At 38.4% G+C, this 27337-nt stretch overlaps 2 protein-coding genes across 2 annotated transcripts; one reads left to right on the plus strand and one right to left on the minus strand.

Annotated features, from left to right (window-relative positions):
- Window positions 1–462: 462 nt before the first annotated feature.
- On the minus strand, window positions 463–7879 carry LOC306873531 (beta-crystallin A1-like; the record flags this gene model as incomplete). The annotated part of the gene is made up of 5 exons (XM_079422883.1): window positions 463–610; window positions 5653–5795; window positions 6519–6660; window positions 7013–7131; window positions 7811–7879. The coding sequence occupies 5 exons, from the start codon at window positions 7877–7879 to the stop codon at window positions 463–465; spliced, it is 621 nt and encodes a 206-aa protein (XP_079279009.1).
- Window positions 7880–11932: 4053 nt separating this feature from the next.
- Window positions 11933–14052, plus strand: LOC306873597 (beta-crystallin B1-like; the record flags this gene model as incomplete). The annotated part of the gene is made up of 5 exons (XM_079423013.1): window positions 11933–12031; window positions 12256–12374; window positions 12470–12602; window positions 13011–13153; window positions 13881–14052. The coding sequence occupies 5 exons, from the start codon at window positions 11933–11935 to the stop codon at window positions 14050–14052; spliced, it is 666 nt and encodes a 221-aa protein (XP_079279139.1).
- Window positions 14053–27337: the final 13285 nt, after the last annotated feature.

Consider the following 27337-nt stretch of genomic DNA (forward strand, 5'->3'; position numbering starts at 1 on the left):
TAACACACACTCCCATCTGTCCCCATATGGCACTCAAACGTCACAGCGATGTGACATGGTTGCATATACAGAAACACATCTTGCCTTGATTGACACATTTTTACTCTCCGGTGTCTCCCACTGTGCTTCTGTTGTATAGAATATTAGTCTCATATGGATATTGTTTTTATATATGCTACTACTTGACCTTGGATCACATGTGGGGATGAATGTGAGCTGGTGCTTTTTCTTGAACGGGCATTAATGTGTTTCTGTGTATGCTTGGACTTTTTTTTTTTTTTTTTTTTTTTTTTTTTTGGTGTAGTACTAGATCAACGCAAGTGGAAACTACATGCAGCCAGTGATGGTCTTACAATTTGCCACACTGCACCTCATAAAGTGACTGCTGCTAGAAAGTCTGGTGTGACTCGTCTGCTTTCAAACTATGCACGCTTTCCGTTTCCTTCCATGCACCCTCAGGCGTTATTGCTGGATTCTGCGGATGGACTGGATCTGAGGGGTCTGGCAGTGGGAGCCCCAGTCCCTCCAGTGCTGGTAGTCTCCGCTGTGCCTGTCACACTCCATAACGTACTGCTGTCCTCGATAGCCGGGGTACTCGTAACACACAAAGCTGCAGGGAAACAGACCATGACAGAAAATGAGGGGATGTGGCGACTGAACAATCTGTGTGGAAGGGAATGAAAAAAAGTGTTTTAATAGAAAGTGAGAATCTTGAAATAACACATGTGGCTGGATTAATCTAATGTACATTAGAACTGTAGGTAACACCTTAGTTTAGGGACCAATTCTCACTATTGACTAGTTGCTTATTAGCATGCCTATTGACTGTTTATAAGTACTTATTAAGCACATATTCTGCATGACTATATTCTACATCCCTTACTCCTACTCAATACCTAAACTTAAAAGGGTCATCGGATGGAAAATTCACTTTTCAAGTTGTTTGAACATAAATGTGTGTTGGAACTGTGTGTACACATCCATCCTAGAATTATAAAAGTCCACCCAGTGTTTTTCAATCCAATCCCTATTTTAAAATCCCCTTTCTCAAATCAGGCTGTTCTGAGGTTCCTGTCAGAATGACGTAGTTCTGTACAGACCGCTCCCACGATAGTTGATTGACAAGACCTTTTTACCTTCTTCTTCTTCTCGTATGAGACAGCATTATATAATATTCCCTAGTAGCCATAACCACTCCCTTGTGGAGGGCCCAGGATGACAAAGGTTCAAGTCCACGAGTGAACAGAATTTGGGGCACTCATCCATCAGGTGTTGGGCGGTCTGCTCAGGATCACCGCATTGGCAGGCAGCTGACTGCCGCAGTCCCCAGTGGTACATGAATGCACCAAAGCGACCAACACCAGTTCGCAGACGATTCAAGGACACCCATTCTTTTCTTGGTAGCTCAGCACCAGCAGGTGGTAGGGCTGTGTTAGGGGCTATGTTCAGATGTGAAGGTCGTGACACCTGTTGCCAGTCGGTAATCCATGATTCACAGATGTCAAACTGTGAATTCACAAGCCTAGCTGCATGTCAGGAGAAGGGATGGCGTGACATAAAGCGTTGCTGACCCAGAAGATTCGACTACTCCACTAAATCATGGAGCAGATGGCTTGGAGATGTTAAGGCCTTTGGAGACAAGATTATGAGTGTGGTGTTCTCTGCACATAGTGCCTTGAGATGTCCTTTTTTTGTAAGTTGTCTGTCCAGTTTCACACCAAGATAGGTTGGTGTGGCGCTGTAAGAGAGTGGTGTGCCATCAAGTGGAAGGCTGTGACAGTTGTTTTTGCTTTGCTCAACTTAAGCCGCCAGGACCTCAAATAGGTTGCCAGCTGGGTCGTGTCTGCTCTTAGTGTGTTCTCTAATTTAGACCAGACTTTGTCGTAGTGAAGGAGTGCAAGATCGTCCGCATAGCCGTACTTTCCAGATATCGTTTGTGGAAGATCACTGAAATAAAGGTTGAAGAGCATGGGTGATAGCACCGAACCTTGGGGGACACCATTTCGAAGTTGGCGAGGTCTGCTAGTCTGGTCACTGCTAGTCTTAAGGACAAAGGAGCGGTTTGCCAAGATGCTACAGATGAAACGCACCATGTGTCGATCAGGGATCATTCGTAGTAGCTTCAGGGTTAAGCCCTGGTGCCAGACAGTATCATAGGCTGCAGTGAGGTCAACTAGAATGACTCCCGCCTTGTGACCCTTTTCAAAGCAATTTTCGATGTCGTTTGTTAGCTTAACAACTTGGTGCACTGTGCTCCGACCACGGCGGAAGGCCGCTTGCTCATTGGGTAGCTGTGGGTCGATTATGGGTTCCAGTCTGGCAAGAATCATTCGCTCCAGGTGTTTAAAGGGGACGCACGGGAATGAAATTGGTCTGTAGCTCTTTGGGTCATCTATGGGCTTGTTGGGTTTTGAAAGGGAGATGATAGTAGCTTTCCGCCAGATTTTTGGTTTGCTAATGCAACAGGAATAGAACTCTGTTAGCCATTTCTGACATCTTGGGCCGCATTGTAACAGGAATTCTGTGGGGATGTTGTCTGGCACCTGGGCTTTACCACTCTTGAGTTGACTTAAGGCTAAGACCAATTCCTCCTGTGTGAAGGGGGTGGATAAGAATCCGTCCACACCTGGAGATTGCCACAGTTTAGTGCATTCTTGCTTCACCCAGTGAGTGTAGTTCTTGTCTATGTTTTTAAAGCGACCATTTGACAGAAGTTGTTCTACAGTTGAGTTAGCTGAAACTGGGCATGGTGAAGGTTTGGTATAACTGCCAGTGAGGCGTTTGAGTGTCCTCCAACCGAGTCTGCTGGAGTGGGTGAAGTAAATCCCTTCAACTGTTTCCTCCCAGCGCTCCCGACTTTTTCTGTCGAGGCAATCATTGAGTTGTGATGCCTTTGTGGATACATCTTCACAATGTTCCCACACGTAAGAATTCATCATAGAGCATGTCACACTCTTCATCCCAGGAGGGAATAAAGTGACGACAGAAACCTTGAGGAATGGAGGTCTTTGCTGCTCTGATGAAAAGGTTGCAGAAGGCTGAGTAGGCACTGTTAAGGTTTTGAGGGTCTGGTTTGAGGAGAGTTGATGTTTCTTTATCAGCCATGTTGGCAAACTGCACCCAGTTGGCTTTGCAAAAATTCCAGCGTGTAACAGGCTCGGTTGGGATTGGTTGGATTGGATTCTCTGGGATGATCAGGGAAGGCTTGTAATGAGATTTTGGGAAAGGGTCTAGGATTATGTGATGTGGACTTGCGCCTTTTATGTTAGTGAACGCAAGATCTGGGTTAGATTTAGTATTCCATCTGCCTTAAAGGAAACTCGCTGGTTGCTTAGGGTCAAATAGAAGTTGAAGACCAGCAGTTGAGGCCCAATACTCTAGGGCAGCACCATCAGGGTTGGTGGTACTATAACCCCATGTGGTGCTATGGTTGAAATCACCAGCATAGATACAGGGTGTGTCAAAAACAAGAAGAGAGTCTACCTGAAGATGTGATGGAGGCGGCTTGTACACATTTACAACTGTAACTCCATCAGTATGAATTGCTACCCACTCCACTGAGGATTTTGAAGATGATACAGCTACCAGTTTCCACCTAGCTGTGTTTCTGACAAAGGTGGCAATCCCATGGATGTTGCTTGCTGTATATGCAGCTAAGGTGAAGCCCAAGATGTTCAGTTTGGATCTCTCAGAAATATGAGTTTCTTGTAGGAGGACTACAGTGACTTTACATGTCTGGAGGAGGTGCTCAATTATGTTCACCTTGGCTTTGGTTAGGCCTTCTACATTCAATTGCAGCACAGAGATACCTTCCCGTATGGCATTTAGAGGTGCCTGTCTTAAAAAGGACACGTGTTGCGGGTAGTTATCAGGCTGCTGTTGTGGGAGCTGCATCGGGTTGGAGTTTAAATAATGCGTTGATGTCTGTTGCTATCTCAAATTGTTGTCGTTTGCCTGATCTAGATCTAATCTGGATCAGTTTCCAGGGCTCACCACGTGGAGGTCAACAACTTGAGCCTTTTTACCTAAGTCTCGCCCTGAGTGAGCTGAGAGCTGTCTGCCATTGTATCAGCTCCGGTACAGGGGAAGACAAAATGTCTCAGATTAAGCGATTGAAGTGTTTAGTTGTTGGATGTAATAATGAATATAGTAGTCATCATTAACTCCCGACATCTGAGCCGCTGAAGGCAGAGGATTAACGTTACTTTCATTTAGAAGGGAATGCGCCGATCCCCGATCTACAAAAATACATCTATGTTCGCCCGAATCATTCGTGATCCAGCTTTATCTACAGAAGAAGTGAGTATAAGGGTTGTTATGAATCTTTGCAAATCGCCTTTCCTAATAATGTGCTAGTTAGCCAGTTTTGCGGCTGAAGTTTAGTATGCTCCATACATATATATATATATATATATATATATATATATATATATATATACAGTATACCTAGATGCCTCATTAAAGACTGATTCTATGGGCCGCGATATGTAAGCCATCCACCATTTTTGGAACGGTCTGCAAATCTTTGAGTGCATTGACTTTGTGCGTTTACAACAGCAAGTTATACGCTTGTATATCTTTGAATATTCATTGATTATTATGGTGAATGCGGGATGGCTGATGCGTCAACGTATCTGGAGCGGTCCAATAGGGAATTTACACATATCTATGGTCTGCTAGTCACTCCACGGAAGAGAGGGGCGGAGTCAGCAGAGCTCACTAGCATTTAAAGGGGCATGGACTAGAACAGCGTGCTGAAAACAGAGCTGATTTTGACAGGGTAAAGAAAGTGTTTTTTACACTACCATTGAGAATTTTTAACCAAAGTATTTTATATACTTTTCATTAAGACCAAAAGAATCATATCAACGTGTGTAAAATGGGAATCCGATGACCCCTTTAACAACTACAACTTAGCTTTCCTGGAGCTCAAATAGTAGAGCATGGCGCTAGCAACGCCAAGATCATGGGTTCAATTCCCAGGGAAAGCAAGAGCTGATAAAATGTAGAAACTGTAACTTGAATGCAATGTAAGTCGCTTTGGATAAAAGCGTCTGCTAAATGCATAAATGTAAACTACCTTACTAACTATTAATAAGCAGCAATTAGGAGTTTATTGAGGGGAAAAGTCTTAGTTAATAGTGAGAATTGGACCTTAAAATGTGAGAATGAAATACTTAAAATAATCATAATTAGAGTTTTGCTTGCCTATGCCCCATTGGATTATGGGATGTTTTTCTCCTGTTTTATCACCTTAAACATAAAAACTGCAAGTCCTTCTTCTATGTATGGTATGGTATCACTGTGTTAAATGATCAGTTTCTGCAATGGCATGCACTGAAATGTTGATATAACGTCATTACATAACAGATGTGGCAGTCACACGTACAGTATTGCTGTTGCTGTAGTTGTGCGTCTGATGCACCAAGTTAAAGAAAGATGTTTTATCTTACAGTATGTTACACTTGACTGTATTGTGAAAAAATCATTAACACTTCACAAATACAAGGACTGCATACTATGAGCCAATGATGCTGGTCTCATCTGTGTTGTGTGCAAGAATATTGTCAGCACAGCTGTTGGGCATGAGAAATGTGTAGTTCTGGAGAGCAGTAGTTTGGCACTAATGGTGTTTTGTCAAGCGTTACTCACGCGCCACACTGCACATGCATGGAGCCCACTTGCTTGTCGCACCAGCCCATGGCCTGCAGAGATGGGTAATCGTCACACAGCTCTATGCTGCGGCCCAGGAAGTTCTCCTTCTCATAGATGACCATGTGACTGCTCTGGTGGTTCTACAAATTGAGAGAGAGTTGGAAGAAGGAGATGGAGAAAAAAAAAACTTTAAAGAGAAAAAAATGCATGGTTTTAGAGACACAGTTTGCTTGAATGAATTTGAGCAGAACACCAAAAAACATCACAATTACCATCAATCTTGCCTGTTGCTACACTAAAATAAATTAAGGTTTCAAAAGGGATTTTTCACAGAGCCATAGCTTTTGAGTTCCCTAAAGACCTAATCTGAGGTCCCCACGGGTAAACAAGCTAATAAATCACACAACGTCGTTTTTTGAAAATCTAAAAATGCAGAAGTTTCCTGTGAGGGCTAAGTTTAGGTGTAGGGCAATAGAAAATACGGTCTGTACAGTAGAAAAAGCATTACACCTATGAGAGTCCCCACAAGGATAGCAAACCAGACGTGTGTGTGTTTGTGTGTGTGTGTGTGTAGAACATTTTAACAATCTTTTCCACTTTAAATAACCTTTTGTGCAAGTTTCCATGGATGTTAAAGGTTCTTCATGGAACCATTAATGCCAATAATAAAGCCTTTATTTTTAAGTGTTGTTGCTTAGCCAAAAGAGTCTATGATATTCTGGTCCACAGATGAGCTGAGCTCTGTCCTTCATTGCAAGAGATTTTCTCATCTTGTTTTATTGTCAGGCAAAATTAGTCCAACTGCTTTGAAAAGTTTGAGAATAAAAGACTTTCAAAGCATCAGAATGTGCTCACACACTCACACTGCTGCAGATGGGGCGCAGTGACATCATCCTCTCCACATGGTAGCCCAGACTGCCGCTGTAGGCATCCCAATGAGGATATTCTCCTTTTTCCAGGACAAACTGCTGTCCCTGGAAATCATGGTGCTCGTATCCTACCCAGCTGCAGAGAATTAAGAATTAAACATTTATAAAGTACTTACAAACAATAGGTTTAGAGGTATTTATGATGTTATGTTTTCACAATACACATTAAGGTATTGTAAGCTCTGTGCTCATAAATATTTTTCTGGATTTGTTTTTCTTCCTGGGTAGCCTTCAGGAAGCAAGACAAAACCAATTTTCAAGTAATCTTGAGGCATCATATTCATAGTTCATTAGAAGGCACACTTCCCAACACACATTTTAAAACATCTCAGGATGAAACACCCAAAAGCTTTCAAAAACATCTAAAACTGTACTTTCTTTCTAACTGTCAAGATTTTGCAATCATTAACATAGAGTGGGCGACTCACGCGCCGCTCTCCACACGGATAGAGCGGATGTTGTCAAACCCACGCTCCTGGATGTTGCGGCACTCTGAGGTGAGCTCCTGACATTTGCCTTGGAAATGCTCCTGCTCGAACACAGTCACCTGACAAACACACACATGCACATGCCACAGCTCCATTTTCTAATTTGGAGAAGTGTCTCTCTCCTACACACACAAACAACCACTGGCCTCCTGTCCTTTCATTATGTCCCCAATCTGTTAAAGAGTTAGTTCACACAAAAATGAAAATTGTCATCATTTACTCACCCTCAAGTTGTTCCAACCCAGTATGAAGTTGTTTTTTCTTCTCCTGAACACAAAGGAAGATGTTTTGAAGAATGTGCGTAACCAAACAGTTGCTGGTCCCCACTGACTTCCATAGAATAAAAAGAAAAAATAATAATAAATACTATGGAATTCAATGGGGACCAGCATCTGTTTGGTTACACACATTCTTCAAAGCATCTTCCCTTGTGTTCCAAACAAGAAAGAAATTCATATATGTTTGGGACAACTCAATGATGTTAATTTCCGGTGAACTATCCCTTTAAATCATCCAGAATTCTTCTCATACTTCTGCACATCTTGGACAAGAAGCAGCAACTGTCCACAGAGTATTAATCTTTAAAGTCTCAAACTCAATACCTAAGCAGATGAAGCCTTTGTTAAAATATTGATAGTTTGGCGCCTTGTTTCTCACTCTCAGACAAAGAATCAATAGCTTGTTTCTCACTATTTCATTGTTCTGCTCTCTAGAGAGAAAGAGTGGTGAGGTTTTTACCTTAAAGCAAGGAGCCATGTCTAGCCCAGACGTTGATGGGTTTGTTTGGATCTTAGTAACTTTGTTCATCTTCTTTCCTGCACAAGAGCCAAGGCTGAAAACTTATTCAAAAGTATTTTACAAACTTTGGGAGATGTACAGTTACGTTTCATACCATACAAATATATTGTTTGACGTACATTTGGGCATTTTGGGAAAACCTAAGGAGTGCTAATGGAATTGCTATCAAAAGGCCAATCCGTATTGGAACAAAAATAAAAGAGTATATAAAATACATATATTAAATATTCTTTATAATACATAATTTTACATGGAGTATTACAGCTCTGTGGAATACTTGATTCTGATAACAAACCGGTGCTACTTTCATGTCCCTTGTGTGTATAACTCCGCGAGCTCTCTTTTTCATGCAAATGCTAAAAAAGTTAGAATAGCAGATTGGTAACATATTGCATCTCAAAACAACAGGGGTAACATGTTCTTTGTGGTCTTCAGTATCGCTTTTTTCAAAAGCCACTTGGGAAGCGCTTATGTGCCACCTTTGCAGTACAAATTTGGCAATACATTGCTAGACGCTCACTAGAAAGAAAACACCATATTTAGAAGAATAACCAGTGAGAGACTAATTTGAGTTATATGACAGAAAAGATGTTACATTGTGGCAGTTTTTCTAAATCGTCCATAGAAAGTGGATTTGCGGATTAAAATCACTTAACATATTGCATGTAAAAATATGTAAACAAAATGAAAATATAAATAAAATATTGTAATATTGTTTCAGCGTTCGTTGCTAGGCTGATTGTTTCCCAGCGGAAGCTTTATACACTGAAAAGAAGTTCCTGTTGTTCCCAAACACAACAGCCAAGGTGACAAAGTGCAATTTAATTTGGCACTTGACCTGATAGCTAATAGAAATTAATCGTTTTTTTTTTTTTTTTTTTGTATTTATATGTAGGCTAAATTTCCAGAAATCCATCTATTACTCTAACTTTATCTTACCTGAATTTCCACCTTTACAGTGATGCTCGTCAGTCCCGTTTGGAGAGGAGTTTTATGATTATTTGACGCTTCTGTTTTATAGCGACCATCAAAGCTGGGTGCGCGTCGCGACGCTGAAATTAATGGAAGGATCTGTGAGGGAGTGTGTGTGTGTGTGTGTGTGTGTGTTTGGGCGTGCTTGTGAGGTCATTCCCTTTATTGTGAGTCCAGAGTAGTGGAGCATTTTGCGCCGTCAGCGCATTGGATTTGATGTATCCGCGAGCGAGCGCGCACTCCCGCGGTTCGTGTGAATGCAGACGCATTGATTCACACAATGGAGCGCAAGCGCCTGTATTTCTATCGGTCAGCACTGTGCATCGTATACTACACAATGAGCGGCCTATATGTGGAGAATACAGGGATTTGACCCACTGCATACAGTGAACGTCCTCTCTTTCAAAGCTCAGAAACATGTTTGTAGTTTGTCTGCTGTCTTAAGGTTTGGAAGACAGCCACAGCAATTTAGTTATATTTAGTAATCTCAACTATGGCGAATCCACACATTAAACATTGGATTTATGAGTATTGATTTAGTTGGGTTCTTTATTTTCACTTTGAGGCTTAAAATAATTTGTTGTATGTTCTTCTAAATTCAATGATCCCCGCCCCCAACACCCCCCCCCCCCCCCCCCCCCCCTTCTGTTTTACAAAAACATTGCAACCTAGAATTCTATCTGTCCATGGTAATTTCACTTAGGAGACAGAACTTTTTCAAATCTTAAATGAAAATTTAAATTTAAAACTTAAATGAAAAAAGTTTCTGTAGTGCAACAAGACCTTCTTCCTTTATAATCAAGTACATTATACTGAACTCATCATAAATCCATAATCCACACTTTAGGATGTAGCGTTGCATTAGGAACGTGCTACATACTGGCTGCTCCTCATTGTCCTCACCTTATATGACCCTTGGCCCAGAAGTGTTAAAGTGATGGGAATGTGGTTTAGACTAGAGTACTAGCTCACTGTTTACCGAATACTAATGCAATTTATAATGCATGAAAAATGGTAGGCCTAAAAGAAATAGCAATAATCAAGGACTGTACCATCTTGAAAATGCTGTTATTTGTACCCCAATCCCCCCTCCCCCAGTTTTGACTAAAAATATCTTGCTGTGTCATCAGACTGACAAATTTTAAGGAAAGAGGTTTCAAACTATGGCTGATATTACTTTTGGTTCATCCATCACAGTCAAACTCATTGCATTTTATGATTTATTGCTGTTCTCAACACAGCCAGTGAAATAGCATCTTCACCTTCTACTACATAAATAAGAGTGCCTTGTGGCTGTGTGTAAAAGAACATATTCCACATAAGAGATATGTTCTTGTAACATGTTTTTAGGCTACAATTATTAGGCTAACAGTATCACTCAACCAAGAATCTTAAGTTGTAATTGGTGCAGTTTTGTTGGCATATTATCCTAATAAAAAAACTTTCACAGTTGGCAGCACAGTTGCCAAGAGTTTTAACACAACACATGGGCTGCATACGCAGGTTAATGTACTTTGTAAATGAGACAAAACTGAACTTTTATTGGCACCAAATTAGATGCATTTTATGAAAAATATCATAAATTCAGATACGTTTGGAAATTTGCCAAGTCTTCAATTTGCCGCCTGATGGTTTGGCTTTGGCCCGATGGTGTTCCATTACACTGACAAATGAGATTTTGTTTTTGTCCATTTTAGTGTGCTGTGGAAGCAGGCTAATAATGTAATTTTAAAATGATGAACTTCTACTACTACTTTTTTTTATTTAAAATACCATAGATCCAACGTAAGAGTGGAAAATATTCCAATCTAAGCCTTCACTTTGGTCCCTTTGTTGCAGGTATTTTTCCTTTGGTTTGCTTTCATCAGGTTTCATGTACTTCATTTTACAGTGAAATAAACTGGAAGTACTGCTGTAATGGCACTCAATAGCTTGTATTTTTCGTCACCTTGTAAAGCTTCAGAACCAGACACACACAGACAAAAGGTAAGCTTCCATGATTATGAAAAAGACTCCTTGGGTTTGAGAAATAAGTATACTTCTCTCTCTCTCTCTGTGTTTGATGATGGGGTGATTTCTGTGTGTGGGTTGGTGAGCTCAGCAAGTTTGTTTCTGTGGGCCTAATCCCCCCATGCTGGGCGCCAGCCTATAAAAGGGACACATGTTTGCTTTCAATACACACGCTGACGCACTGATTGAGACAGAGAGCGGCTACTGACTAACACACAGGTAAGAGACTGGGGTCTGTGAGCAAAAACAAACTGGGAGAGAGTTGATCCCACGTTTAGTCTGGTTTATAGTCATAGTCTACAGCAAGGAAACCCCAGCATGGGCTTGTGTAAGAATATCTCTAACAGCTTTGACACATTAGTCACCGGTAAAAGGCAATTAAAATGTAATCCTTTTGTGAGAATAGCACTTTATTCATCATCGGGGTGAACTGTAACCTTTTTGTCATAGCAGAAAAAATGAATACAGAAAAGCTGTGGATACGAAGAGAGAGAAATGAATTATAGGTGGTGTGTTAAATAATATATAAAAATGCAGTACCAAGTGATGCAGGTTTTTAATGATTTATTAAACAGTCTCTAATTTAAATGACTGCTAATTACTTATTGGGGTGGATGTTATTTTAATTAAAAAGGGCTGTTTGAAGCCTTGTGAGAATCTGGGGTTAGGTTCATTTAATATCTTACGCAAATACTTTGAAGAAGTAGCAAGAATTGTATCAGCCAATATTACCTCAGTTTTCCATCAGATAACCTTAAGGGTCTCATTCCATCTTTCACTTTTAATATTCAGCCATGATAATGTACCATTTTGTGATAAATTTGTAAATTAGTCATCCCGGTCAAATTGGTACGTATGAGCATTGTACCTCTGTAACACTATTGTGTAAGTGTTTCAATGCAAGTGGGTGAATAATTCATTCAAGGGCTATAAATGTACTCGATGATTTGTTGGAATGGGTTTCATCACTTGCTTTGAGCAATATTTAGCACTTCACATCACTACATGTCCAACAATAGATATTTCCAGCAAGAATGCTGCTAATTATTCACGTTTCTCCACTCTCTTGTTGTAGTCATCATGTCCACTGGTGGAGAGAAGTCCAAGCCTGCCTCCCAGCCTGATGGGAAGGCTGCTCAAACTCAGAAGAAAACCGAGACGGGCATGGGAAACTACAGGGTATACCATATTTACAGATGCATAAAATGATGACTGATGAAAGGTGCACGATGTCAAACAGCTGTGCCAAACTGAGCATCAATTCAGTTTCCATAGAAATAGATGTGGGAGTTGTATGTGTGCTTTATTTTTACACCAAGCTAAACTAAAAACTGAAAACTTTAATTGAGAGTTGCATAGCAAGCAAAACTGACCTGATTTTCTTCTCCTTTGCTCTCTCTCAGATGTATGTGTATGATCAGGAGAACTTTCAGGGCCGCATGATTGAGATCTCCAATGAGTGCATGAACGTGTGTGAAATGGGCATGGATAGAGTGCGTTCCCTCCGCGTGGAGTGCGGCCCGTGAGTGTTCCTGTGATACAGATATGAGTGACTTACCAGTTGATGTGCTTTTTAACACTTCCTCCATTTTTTCTGTGTCCCTCTCTTTTATTTAGTTGGGTGGGTTGGGAGCAGATGAACTTCTGCGGAGAGATGTACATCCTGGAGAAGGGCGAGTACCCCCGCTGGGACTGCTGGAGCAACTGCCACAGGAACGACTACCTGCTGTCCTTCAGACCTATCAGAATGGTATCCATCCCTTTTATTCATTTTACACATTTCTGGTTTTGTTTAGAATGTTTTCGTTCCATTTTTAGCAAAATCATTCACTAAGCCATGGTGCTCATTCAGAAAAGTGAGTTTGATTCCTGTTCCCAGCTACAGATAAACTGAAAAGGAAAACAATATATATTTTTAAATCCATTTTCATGGATATATTTCCTGACACATTGAGCCATGGAGTTTTTGAAGGCAATGTAAGTTTGAATCTAGCTCTCAACATTTCCTAGTCTCTTCCCTCCCATCATTTCCTGTCCTGTCGCACTCACTATATCCATAAAAGTGGCTAAAAGGCCAAAGAAAAAAAGATTTTTGAAATCTCATGCATTTATTAGTGAATACTATACCTTGATCTCCTCTTGTTTGTGTTCCTCACAGGACCCAGAAAAGCATAAGATCTGTCTTTATGAAGTTGGTGAATTCAAGGGCCGTAAGATGGAGATTATCGATGATGATGTTCCCAGTATGTACACCTTCGGCTTTACCGACCGCGTGGGCAGCATCATGGTCAGCTGTGGCACGTAAGTGGTCTCTCGTCAAAGAAATCTGAGTAGACTGTGATATCTGAACATAAAAGTGAGATCTCAACATAAAAAATTGATCTGATAGGAGAGAAATTTGAAGTCTGTGATCTATAAGTCATACCCTCACTTCCTAAATCCACTGAGTTTAAAACACAATTTTAAAACACTTTCTTCTAGCTACCAAAAAGTATATAAAATGTGGCACCATAAAGTGGGGGGTGGTCAACCCGTTCTCATGGGAAAATTTAACTATTTTACCAGGTGCCAATTTTATGTGAATTCATATGTAATTCATACATGAATTCAAATAATACATAATAATAAATAAATTAATTAATTAATTAAATATATATAAAAAAATTATAAAGTAAACATGAAGGTCCACCATTACTGAGGGAAAAGCAAATTGTATGAGTTTGAATGAATTTGTTCATTAGTAATCTCCAAAACGTAAAATAGTTATGAATTACCATGAGATTTATTATGACTTTCTGGAAACTTTTGTCTTCCATTACACACTTCAGTTTTAATTTCATTTATAGTTACTCAACCTAGATAACCTATCAGTATTAATGCTATTAATATTTCAATAAAATAATTTTCAGTGTGGTATACTTTTGACAATACAGAATTGAAAAAGAGGCTCTTCTTTATTCTCAATTCTGTATTTGAGTTTTCTTCATTCTCTAAGTTTGTTTGTCTTTCCTCTCATTTCTTGTCTTAGTTGGGTGGGCTACCAGTATCCTGGTTACCGTGGCAGCCAGTACCTGCTGGAGAAGGGCGACTACCGTCACTTTAACGAGTACGGTGCTCGTCATCCCCAGTTTCAGTCCGTCAGGCGCATCCGTGACATGCAATGGCACCCAGACGGCTGCTACACTATGGCCACCAAGTGAGAGCTAGGGAGGATGAGAAAGAGAGGGAACAGGGGAGAGAGAAAGAGAGGAGGAGGAGACGATGAAGGAGCGGGAGGGGGGAGGGCCAAGAAGGAGAGGAGGAGCGCACCACCCGTATGAGTCATCCTGGGAAGGGAAAGAAGGAGACAGGGATGGAGGTCAGTCAGGTATGGCCAACAGCCTAGCAGACAAAACGTTACAATAGAAAATGTGGCTTTTAATAACAGATGAAAGCATGGCTTCTTCTTCCCCACCCCTCTTGATTCTCTCTCTACACTTCACCTCTTCTCCCATCTTCTTCTTTCTTCCCTCTTCCTCCCCTTCCTCATCCTCCTTTCACTTTTCCCCTGAGGAAATCGGTCCATCACAAAGAGTCTTAACTGATGTCTGACTCGTGGGGGTCAGGGATGATGATTGACAAGGGTGGGTTGGGGGGCGGGACAATGGGTAGCAGAGGGAGGGGTGTTTTGGCCAAAAGGCTGTGTAAAACCTCTACATCCTTTTGGAACAGTAATAAAAGCCACACCTGTGACTGTTTTTCCTTGTTATCACTGCTGATCTGTGTCCATGGCATTTTATTTTTAACATCAATATGTCAGGCCTCTCATATGATCACATTCCCAAAAATTCAATCTATTAACACCTTCAAGAGAAAGACATGGACCAATTGCTAACATTAATTATGTATTATATCTTTAAAGGGGTAGTATAATATGTCCTTGATCTTTTGGAATAAAAACTTTCATACAATGAAATCTGAAACTTTATTGAAACTAAGCAGCAAAAGTTGGTATATACTGATAATAACAAGCTACAGGAGTATTGTAGTTAACTAAAACTATTTTTTTTAGATCATTTGAGCTACATTTCTTATTTTCATTTAGTACAACTTGATGAACTAAAAAAAGCTAAAAACTGAAATAAAATAAATAAAAAATATATTATATATTTTTTAAAAACAATAACAAAAATGACAAAAACACAACAAAATTAATGAAATAAAACTCAAATTAAAATGAAAACAAAATAATAACTGCAAAATAAAATAAAAAAGCTATAGTAGTAGTAATTCCTGCTCATACCAACAAACAAAAAATAAATAAATTAACCTCAGCCACACATTTTTGTTCAAATTTTTGCATTGTGTATTTCCTGGCAGTGGGGAAGCAAATGGGTTTTATAAGAGTTTTGAAGAATTGAAGTAAATAATCCTTTTTTTTTACAGTATTTTAAAAGCAGCATAAATGCAATCCAATAATAAACAATACTAAACAAACAAAATGTGGTAACGTGTTTAAATCACTAATAATAAAAAAAGCACATAATGCACACTGAGTATCTTTAGCTGCATGTCGTCCTGTGCAAGACATAATACTTCAAAAGTACCTAAAGAATACATATTAGCACCTTTTGAAAGGCCCCAATGATTTGAAAGGCACCTAAATAATTTAAAATGAAATCATTTATATTTTTAGAGAAATGTTGCATATACTGTAAGTATTAAAGGTATAGCCATAAAAGAAAAAAATATAATTCTAAAGTATTTCATAAAAATATAAAATAAAACTAAAATAGCCTAAGCCAAAGAGTCAGAGAGAATATGGTCATAAAAATAAATTTTGCCTGTTTTGGTAAAGTTTACTAAAAATTACTAAAAGATTAAATTATCATTTATGCACTAAAATAAAAAAATATGATATGACCCATTTAAACCATTTAAATACAGCAATAGTCTAGGATTACTCATTTAAAATGAAGAATCTGAGTGAGCTGTCAAATATACTAAACTAAGATTGCATAATAATTACACAAGCTGATAATTAACAGTTTTGGAGCATGTGCTGCCTGTGCGCTGAATATAAATCAGCATCAGTTACACTGGATTTCATTGCATTAAAAAAATATATGCAAAATAAGACAGATATAGGCTTCTGTCATCATACACAGAATGATTGTGGGTTCATATAACACTTGACCAATTTCTTCATACACATGCATGAGTTTATATTATCCTAACATAACATATTTCTAAACCTTCCTGAATGAATTAATATATTATTTGAAATTGATGTCATGCTTCCCACATAAGGCCAAAACACATACACAGACACAATTAAGATTCATCCCAGCTCCAGCATTTCCATTGACGTCAGTCGCCCCGAGGCCCTGCTCACGTAAACACACACACACACACTCCAAGCACCTTGGGAAATCTAGTAACTCCACATCCTAAGTGTGTGATCATCCCGTCTCTCACACTTTTCTCATCCTCACACTCAGAGAGGTAATGAAGAGAAGACAGAGCATGATTTGGGACACAGGCTGGAATGATTTAGAGGGAAGATAGACTCAGTGGGATTCTGAGGTAATTGAATCTCACTCTTGTAGTACCACACAACCACCACAAGAAGGTACTAACAATGGTGTTTTGTCAGTCCACTTATTTTTCTTATTCTTGTGCTCCTTTCACACATTTTTCTGCACTTTGAAATAATTGTAGTTGCTTCCTATTCACAACATTCAAGAAATACGTCATGACGACGTCAACAACAGCATGCCTTCACATCTACACACACATACAGTGCAAATGTGCAGTTGTATTTGATTAGTGTAACCTAATATAGTATATACTTGATTAGTGTAACCTAATATAGTTTAGTTATTTAGAATTATATTAGTGATCAGTTAAATTAGATAAGCACATTAGGTTGCCTGAGAAAACCCTTTTACAGTGCAATATCCTCTTTCACTAATGGATTTTCTGTATTCCATTTAAACAAACACACACACACACACACACACAGAGAGAAATCTACAGAGATGTCCTTTGCCGTTTCATCTCTCTGCTTCTGAACCACAAGCACACACAGAGCCTGCAAGAGCTGTATCTGTGTGTGTGTGTGCGGCAGGTCTCTTTCTTGCGTCACGGCTGTGTTGTGAGTTAGCTGGGGGAGAGGCGTTTCTTTTTCTGGAACTTCCTAAAAAGTCTTTCCGCCAAGTGATGTAAGCTGTTTGTCTCAGTGTTTAACAAACGAGGGGGTGTGAACCTATCAGTAAGATAGAGAGAGTTAGAGAGAAAGTGACAGAGAGATAGTGGAGAATAGGCAAAGGGTGAAGACACCTACAAAGCAGCATATTTATCTACACTGTATAAAAAAGGTGAAAATGTACAGGTGTTACCGTGAGGAGCCGTTCCTACCTTATCTGACTCTTAACAGGGACTATTATGGTGGTTGATTCAGCAATACAGATAATAATTTGAATGAAACCAATTCATTTAGATGTTACCTGACAAAATATTTTAACAATGCTTTGTCAGTTGTAAATTTCAAGGATTTTTATCTTTGATTATTATCTGGCACTTTGTTCTCCCTCCGTCTCCTCTCTTTGCCACAGCTTGTCCCTGTTTTGCCAGCCTCCCTCTCTCTTTCTCTCATTCTGGCTGATGGTGTCAGTGCTGCATGTGGATCTGCGTCATCGGTGAGCAGTGTCTGATCGACTGGGTTAAAAATAAAGAGCAGAGAAGGGTGAGTGTGTGTGTGTGTGTGTGTGAGTGAGTGCATGAGGGATGCTGGGGCAAGTCTGAGGAATCTGGGGGAAGAGCCATATGTGAAGACAGGGTAATTTTAGCAGGAGAATATGAGTTAGTGTTAGATAGGTGTAAAAGTGGAAAGAGGAAGATATAGTATTCATAATCTTTTTTTGGAAAAATATCTATATGAAGGTTTAATCTGTTGGAAATGAAAACATGAGAAAATGTGGCAAGCGGATAACTGGAAGATGTGTAAACAGGTAGAATATGAGCGAGGTTGTTATTTTACTTAAGATTTATTTTAGTATTAGGGTTAATATACTGTTGTACTTTTATTTATTAATTTATTTTTTGTTTTCACTTTGATTTTAGTTTTAGTAATCTTGTTATTTTTTTTTATTTTTTTTTTATTACTTTTATATATTAGTTTTAGTTTGAGTAATTTTAGTACTTAGTTTTTAAGTTTTTATTTTATTTTATTTCAGTTAACATTTATATATTTTATATATTTTAATAATAACTAAATTTACTAAAAACGATAACTACATTTAGTAAACAATTTTAAGGTAATTGGTTGCAATCAATTTATTTGAGCCACATTTAAATAAACTAATTTAGTTGACTAACTTTCAAAATTGTTTTATTTAAATATAGATCAAATAAATAGTTTACAAACACTTACCTTAAAAAAATGTATTATCATTTTTTTCAGTGCATATAGTATGATCGCAAATGTGGTTTTACATTTATTAGTTTAGAAAATGCTTTTATCCAAAGCAACAAATCTGAAATGCAAGCAAAATAAATAAACCAGAAGGTAACAAAATGTAAGAGTGTTGCTTCTCTTACAGCAAGCACCAGTGGTAGAAGTGTAAGCAAAAAGGTTGTGTAAAAGGGCTAGCTAGTTATTGTGTGCTCATGGAAGAGGTGTTTTCAGAGGTTTAGGTTGAATCTGAAAGCTTAGGCAGCTGACTTGTTGCCTTGCTACTAAGGAATCATTGGCTAAAGTCTGTGACACACCAAACCAACATCAAAAACTACAGACAACGTACAAATAGCATGTATGTTTTGAACATCTATACTAGTTATTTATGTATGATCTTGTTGAGTCTGTCTTCACTTTCCTCATCCCAGGCAGCCATGTCATTATGAAAATATTGGAATATTGCATATCGGAATGCTCAGGTAAGATGAAGATGTAAAATTAGAAGAGCCGTCTGTACTGTATGTGACCTCTTGACTTTGCTGTTTGCTTGCTTGCTTTCTTTACTTTCACTTTTTTCTTCACATGCACTCATCTGCTAAGCAGAACAGCCAGTCAAAGTGATCTGTCTCACAATCTAGCCAAAACCAATTCACTGCAAAAGCCAAGCCAACAGTCGGTCAACGACTGTCTGGCATTGGCCGACAGCTGACCGTCAGCTTGGTGTGTCACAGCCTTTAGCCAGTGACTTCGCAGCTTGAAGGTACCTCCTGAAACTGATTTCGGACGCGCTTCTGAGACAGCATAACTGTATAATGATCTTTAACTAAACAGAGAGAACTTTGGTCATAACCACACAAATACTGAAAAACTGCTATGCTAATTTCTCGCAAGAAATTAAGTATCAAGTTGAAAAAATGGCAAAAACTTACATTTATACACAAACCGGCTTTTTTACCACCAACACAAATAGTTTGAAAAAAGCACAAAGCTCGCAAGTTGTTGCATGGGTTTTCCAAGTCCCCCTGTGATCTTAGAGCAAGAAACAAAAACACAGAAATTCTGGCTTTTAAAAAAATCCAATATTTTCCCACATGATATGGGATAGTTTACAAACGTGGTTTAACAAAATTTTATAAAAGTCCCTTTATTCCAAGTCAATTGGCGACCATTTTAGGCAGCTCCAATACTTAATAGTCAGAAGATCCTCAAAGCCAAAGGCTAAGCTTATGTAGCAATATTTAACTAATAACTGCAGGTACAGTTAGCTATAGTTTAGCTCAAATCATGGTAGGAAAAAAGTATTTTCCAGTAGTTGTGCATGGGTATTTTAGAGCAGAAACTTGTTATCCCTCCAATCATTTTTCTATGTGTGGTCCGTCTCCTCCTCCTTAGAGGTCTCTGATATGACTCTTAAAAAATGGCTTGGCCAATCAAATCAGAGAACTGGAAAAAACTGTTGTATAAAAACCAGGAAATGACACCTCTATTTGACACATTGTCACATTCACAGAGAGACACATGAATGCGGTTCAAGCTGAGTATCACACTAGCAGATTTCCACAATGCACACGCAGGGTCAGTTATACTGTGGCTGTGTCTGTACACAAACATTACACATTTTGCCATCAGAACACTTGCCCACACACCGATCACACACACAGAAGGCAGTGAGAAAACTAACACTTGCATTCCTCTCTTTGAGTCTGACAAAGAGTCAGCGCAGAAAAGAAGGTGAGGAAGAAAAGAAGGAGTGAGAGAGTGGAAAACAGAACGGTAGAGAAGGAAAGTGAGGATGTCACCAAAAGACAAAAAACAAAAAGGAGAAAAACGAGGCAAGAAGAACTGTAATCTCAAAAAGCACATGAGAGAGAGCCAGAGAGAAGTGATGTGCCTGAGAGAAAAACAGAAAGAAGGAATCGCACACAGCAAGACTGCTTTGAAGGATTTATTAAGAGAGAAATGAAGGCAAACACTCAGCAGCGACTGTGGATCATCAATGACAGAGGAAACAGACGAGTGAGAATATAACAGAGAAATGGACTGAAAGATGTGGGTCAGGGTTATGCAACAATTGAAAAGAGAACTCAAGGAGTGAAGAGTTTGCTACGCATGGATGTAGGTGTAGATATAGATGTAGATACACACATAGACATAGATATACAGTTAGATCCATATATATTTGGACAAAGGCACATTTTTTTTATTTTAGCTGTTGACCCAAACATGTTCAAGTTACAGTTATATAATAAAGTGCACACTCTGAGCTTTATTTTAACGGTATTCTCATCAAAATTGGAGGAAAGGTTAAGGAATTACAGATCTTTAATATGTGTCTCCTCCCTTTTTCAAGGGACCATAAATAATTGGACAATTGACTCAAAAGCTGTTTCATGGACAGGTGGCTATTCCTTTATTATTTCTACATCAAAGCAGGTAAAAGTTCTGGAGTTGATTCTAAGTTTGGCATTTGCATTTGGAAGCTGTTACTGTGAACCCACATTGTGCAGTCAAGGGAGCTCTCCATGCAAGTGAAACATACAATTGTTAGGCTTCAAAAACAAAACAAACCATTAGCATTTGAGCATTGAGACACAGCAGGAACATTAGGAGTGGCCAAATCAACAGTTTGGTATATTCTGAGAAAAAAAGAACGCATTAGTGAGCTCAACAACATAAAAAGGCCTGGATGTCTATGGAGGACAACAGTTGTGGATAATCAGAGGATCCTCTCCATGGTAAAGAAAAACCCTTTCACAACATCCAGCCAAGAGAAGAACCCTCTCCAGGAGGTAGGTGCGTCACTGTCAAAGTCTACAATCAAGAGAAAACAAGGCCACTTTGGCAAAAAACATCTAAAAAAAGCCAGACCACTTCTGAAAAAGCATTCTTTGGGCGGCTAAAATTAGGATCAACCTGTATCAGAATGACAGGAAGAAAAAAGTATGGAGAAGGCTTGGAACAGCTCATGATCCAAATCATACAACATCATCTGTGAAACATAGCGGAGCAGTGTGATGGCATGAGCATGCATGGCTTCCAGTGGCACTGGGTTACTGGTGTTTATTGATGACATGATAGAAGACAGAAGCAGCTGGATGAATTCTGAAATGTATAGGGATATACTGTCTGCCCAGATTTAGTCAAATGGAGCAAAGGTGATTGGGCGGTGCTTTATAGTACAAATGGAAATGACCCAAAACATACAGCAAGAGCAACCCAGGAGTTTTTGAAGGTAAAAAAATTATAAGGTATATTTTGAGATGGCCATGTCAATCTCCTGATCTCAGCCTGATTGAGCGTGCATTTCACTTGCTGAAGACAAAACTAAAAACAGAAAGACCCTCAAACCAACAACAACTGAAGTCGGCTGCAGTAAAGGTCTGGCAAAGCATCACAAAGGAGGAAACCCAATCTCTGGTGATGTCCATGAGTTCCAGACTTAAGGCAATCATTGCCTGCAAAGGATTCTCAACAAAATATTAAAAATGAACATTTTATTTATGATTATATTTATTTGTCCAATTACATTTGAGCCCCTGAAAATGGGGGGACTGTGTATAAAAATGGTTGTAATTCCTAAGCATTAAAGATTAAAGTCTTCACTTCAATTTCATCTTGATTGTTTTATTTTAATTCTATGCTGGTGGCATATAGAGCCGAAATTATGAAAATTGTGTCAGTGTCCAAATATATATGGACTTAACTGTATCTAGCTTATTTTTCAATGCGGAAGTAAGCTGTTTTCTGTCAATGTGTGAGACTTCCGGTTCATTAGCTGCTGTGGGGAAATAACAAGAAGTGCAGTAAATGGTAAAACGGTTATATAACAAAGTGCAGTAAATGGTAAAACGGTCTGTACTACAAACCAGTGTGTTCATTATTAACATAATATATTCAAATAATATGCTAAGACACACCGGTTTGCAATATCAAGCAGAAAAACTAGCTGTTTTGTACAGCTAAAAATAGCTGGAAGCGGATGACTCCAGAAGCCAGACACATTAAATTTACAAATAAGTCAAGTCAAGTCTGCTTTATTGTCAATTCTTCCACATGTACAGCACATACATACAGAGAATTTAAATTGTGTTACTCTCAGACCCTTAGTGCATACAGTTAACATTTAAGACACTGACAGTAGACGTTCAAATACGGATAAATACAGTTTAAACATATGTACATACAACTATACAGATATACAAATGAGGACATTTGTAGAAAAATAAAGAAAGAGATAGATAAAGTGGCATAAGGCACATGGCAGATAGAGTGCAAACCAGTTAAATAAAACAAAACTGCAGATATATGTGTAGTGCAAGAAGATATAAATCATTTTGCTAGATTATGATGAAATTCTGAGAATGAAAACCACAGCACAGTGATGCAGACTTTACCAGAAATGCTTTAAAAAAACATCAGTGATGTTCAGCTTCTTAGTGTACCGGAGACACACTTTGCACTTCGCGATGCATAATTAATAATCCGTCTCGCCCTGTACAAAGATCTGAGAGTCAGATGAACACTTTCTAGCCTCCTTTATCTTTATTCACACTGAATCACATGGAGGTCTTTTCATGATTGTATTATTCTCAGCGTGGCGTACAATGGTGACACAAACCACAGTACCCGTGTGAAAAAAAAGAAGAAAAAAAACCTTTTCAAATGAAATCAAAGTCACATCAGGCATTTGAAAACAAAGCGTCTGAATGCGCTAATAGGCTGCTTTTTTTTTTTTTGCTTGGTTGATGTCATCATACACACACTTAAAGAAACCTGTGTGTATTTTAGTATTGTGACACATTCAGTGTATTATGTTTACAGTCAACTTACTGTATACTTAATTCTGTACCTTTACATTGTATCTGATTTACTCTGGCCTCAAAAACTATTTGGACGCCTAAGAATAGGTCTACTTTAAAAAGGTATGATATTCAATATCGAAATAAGTGGCATCTACAATGGTAACACTTTGTTTTGATACTCCACTTCAGACATTCTACTAACTATAAGTAACATTGGAACTACAAGTCATTAAAGTATTAGTACGACTGTTTGCTTAATATTGGCTAACATTTTATTTTGATGGTCCCCAACATTATACTGACTATAAGTAACTTTGCAAGTACATCTCAACTTACTCTAATAACCCTAACCTAATAGTCCACTAATACTCAAATAAGAGTTTGTTACTTATAGCTAGTAGAACTTCTAAAGTGAACTATAACAAACTGAGTCATTTTTGTTCTCAATATGATTTTTAGTGGATGTATCAAATCAGTTTTGCTCAAATTCACAGGTGCCCTAGCAGAATAACCACAAGTGTAGTTCATTTAATTTACAATGGACAAGTTGTGGACAAGAGGAAGTGTAGAAGAATCGTATCCCAACAACAAAACATTTTGTTGGGAAAGTGTGCTTAAACTATCTTTCCTTAAAATAAACGACTGATTTTATATTTATGTAGTTGTAAGGTGACAGTCACTATAAAGTGTCAAGTGTCAAAACACTTTTCTGTAGATTCGGTTTGTGCATTGTTGCAGAAATATATCAAATCAGTAAATAATGGCCAGTGCAGAGTGCATGACTGCTGTATGAGAAACACAGAGAGGAAGTGGGTCTGTAAGTAGGCAGAGGAGAAAGAAAGACAACGATTAACCAAACACAATGCTTCTGTCAAGAAGTCTGACAGCTTGTCGTTGTCTTTTTGTCTGAAGCGTGACTGGAAGTCTCTGCCTAATTATAATCTTGTGTTGTCATAGCAGGCAGTGATGTATTAGACTGAAGAACTTTCCAGATGCAAATGTGTGTTTCTATAACTAAAGGCACTTTTACGTCACATGCAGGGGTTGAATTTATTTATTTGATCAAATCTTGTTTCAATATGATCTTAAAAATATATAATTATTGCATATAGAATCATAATATAAACTAATAATATAAAATTATTATTATTATTAAACAAATTATGACTGTCCCTCAGTTCTGGTGTGATATGATCTAGAATTGTGATACTAATAAAGGTTTTATTTGCACTTGTTGTCCAAGGACCCTCCAGTGCTGGTGAGGAGTAAGAATATGATGAAATGTGAGACTTGAAGAAAATATGGTATGAGAAATATGAAATGTGTGAAGAAAGGAAAACTCAAGGGAAATATCACTTGCGAACCGAATATTTTAATTTTGAGTCATATCAAAGCTGTAATTTCGTAAAATAAGAATAAAAAATATTATTTAATTGAACATTTGCGATCTAAAATGCTCATTTAAAATAAAACCATTTCAAACTATCAAAATATCAATCAATCAATCAATCAATCAATCAATCAATCATCGTCTGTCTGTCTGTCTGTCTGTCTGTCTGTCTGTCTATCTATCTATCTGTCTATCTCTATCTCTCTCTCTCTTTCTTTCTCTCTCTCTCGCTCTCTCTCTCTCTCTCTCTATCTAAGTTAGGCTTTCTTAAGCCAACATTAACGTTTGTATACAAACTTTACACATCTAGTTGTATATTTGAGTTCTAATTATCCTTCACAAGCCAAAGGAGTCTGCCATTTTATTCTATAAATGTCATTTTGACCCCAACCTGAACATTTAATGTGGAAATTTAATTTGTTCAAAACAAATTAGAAGGGAAAAAAATGACAGAATATTTTTTATAGGACATTTAATTTTGACTGGACCAAAAGTGTCCATAATGAAGGAACATTGAATATAAGATTTGGGTCTTTCTGTGTCTTTACTGAACAAGTTTCTCACTTTATTTTAGTCCTATGGATTGTTCTTTCTTAGGCAGTCGAGGCAACATGATCATTATATTTTACAGTCTTCAAGCCACTTGAGCCAACATGAATGCTTCTAGTCAACCGCAGCATCAATTTTCTGCCAAATCTCTAGTGGACACTTTGTTTTGAGAAGCCCATGCAGGGAATGTGCCCAGCGAAGATGGATTTCATCTAATCAGAGCAATCAAAGCACACTTTCACAGGAGCTATTGGAGCAGATGCTCTAAGTAGTCAGACAAGAGACATATAATAGAGACCATTACAGAAGAGTCATATAAGACACATCTAAGAAACATAATCCATATATTATACTTGCTGCTGTAGACATTCTCAATCACACAGATAGCATGTTTATAAGTTATTTACACCTATAGACTATAAATATTCATAAATAATTATGTAATTCATAGATGGGTGTAGGTGTAATGACAGTTTACGTTAACATGTAAGGATCCTGATACTACCACCACAGAATTTTACACTAATTCAAATACGTGAATATATACATGCATGTTCTAATCAACAAAAAACATTGATAATAAACATATAAACTGTGCACAGGGGAGTATGCAAAGGCCCTGGGGAAAGAAGCAGCAAGATATAAAGTGTTTATGAAGAAAGAAATAATGAGCAAGCAGGGGAATCAGAGACATAGAGAAAGAGAGAGACAGAGAGTAAAGGGGGGCTGTGAAGGTACCACAGGGGTTTTTAACGTTTGATTGTGGTTCTGCATCATTAGATTCTCCTGAAACCTGATTACAGTGCTCTGGGCTTTTGTAACTATTCTTGTATCCAGACTAACAGAGCTAAGGGAATTACAGCACACAGGAAGAGAACAGTGACAGCCTCAGTATATGAGGTCACACCCGTAATGTAGCAGTGTACGTACAGAGGGGGAAAAAATCATTTGATCCCCTGCTGATTTTGTACGTTTGTCCACTGACAAAGAAATGTTCAGTCTATAATGTTAATGGTAGTTTTATTTGAACAGTGAGAGACAGTATAACAACAAAAAAATCCAGAAAAACGCATTTCAAAAAAGTTAGAAATTGATTTGCATTTTAATGAGTGAAATAAGTATTTGATCCCCTATCAATCAGCAAGATTTCTGGCTCCCAGGTGTCTTTTATACAGGTCAGGAGCTGAGATTAGGAGCACTCTCTTAAAGGGAGTGCTCCTAATCTCTTTTTGTTACCTGTATAAAAGACACCTGTCCACAGAAGCAATCAATCAATCAGATTCCAAACTCTCCACCATGGCCAAGACCAAAGAGCTGTCCAAGGATGTCAGGAACAAGATTGCAGATCTACACAAGGCTGGAATGGGCTACAAGACCATCAACAAGCAGCTTGGCGAGAAGGTGATAACAGTTGGTGTGATTATTCGTAAATGGATGAAACCCAAAATAACTGTCAATCTCCCTCGGCCTGGGGCTGCATGCAAGATCTCACCCCTCGTGGTGTTTCAATGATCATGAGAACGGTGAGGAATCAGCCCAGAACTACATGGGAGGATCTTGTCAATGATGTCAAGGCAGCTGGGACCATAGTCACCAAGAAAACAATTGGTAACACACTACGCCGTGAAGGACTGAAATCCTGCAGCACCCGCAAAGTCCCCCTGCTTAAGAAAGCACATGTACAGGCCCATCTGAAGTTTGCCAATGATTCAGAGGAGAACTGGGTGAAAGTGTTGTGGTCAGATGAGACCAAAATCCAGCTCTTTGGCATCAACTCAACTCGCCATAATTGGAGGAAGAGGAATGCTGACTATGACCCCAAAAACATAGCACCAGTAAATCAAAAAAACATATTCATCAGTTTGACAGCAGGCGCTGCAAATGCTCACAACACAACCAAATAAAGAATTTTATTTGCAGCACGTTTCTTTGTTTGGTGGTGTTGTGAGTATTTGTTTGTGTCGTGAGCATTTGCAGCGCGTGTTGTCAAATTGACGAAGTTGTTTTCTTAATTTGCAGGTGTTTTTTCTATTTGTAGCGCGTTGAGCTCTCTCGGCCACCATAGGTTTAGGTACGGAAATAACAAACTAAAACGAAAAGCAATAAATGAATAAAATAGTATAAAATATAGATATTACTTTTACAAAAAATAATAAAAATGACAAAAATGTGCAACAAAATTACTAAAACTTTGACTAAAATTTAAGTAAAAAATTAAAAAGATTTAATTAAAAAAATTAACAAAAACTAATAATATATCAATGATACTAAAATAACTCTGATTCCTAAGTAAAATATATATTTCT

The sequence above is a fragment of the Barbus barbus genome (genome assembly GCF_936440315.1).
Source record: "Barbus barbus genome assembly, chromosome: 8".
In the NCBI taxonomy this organism is placed as follows: Eukaryota; Metazoa; Chordata; class Actinopteri; order Cypriniformes; family Cyprinidae; genus Barbus; species Barbus barbus.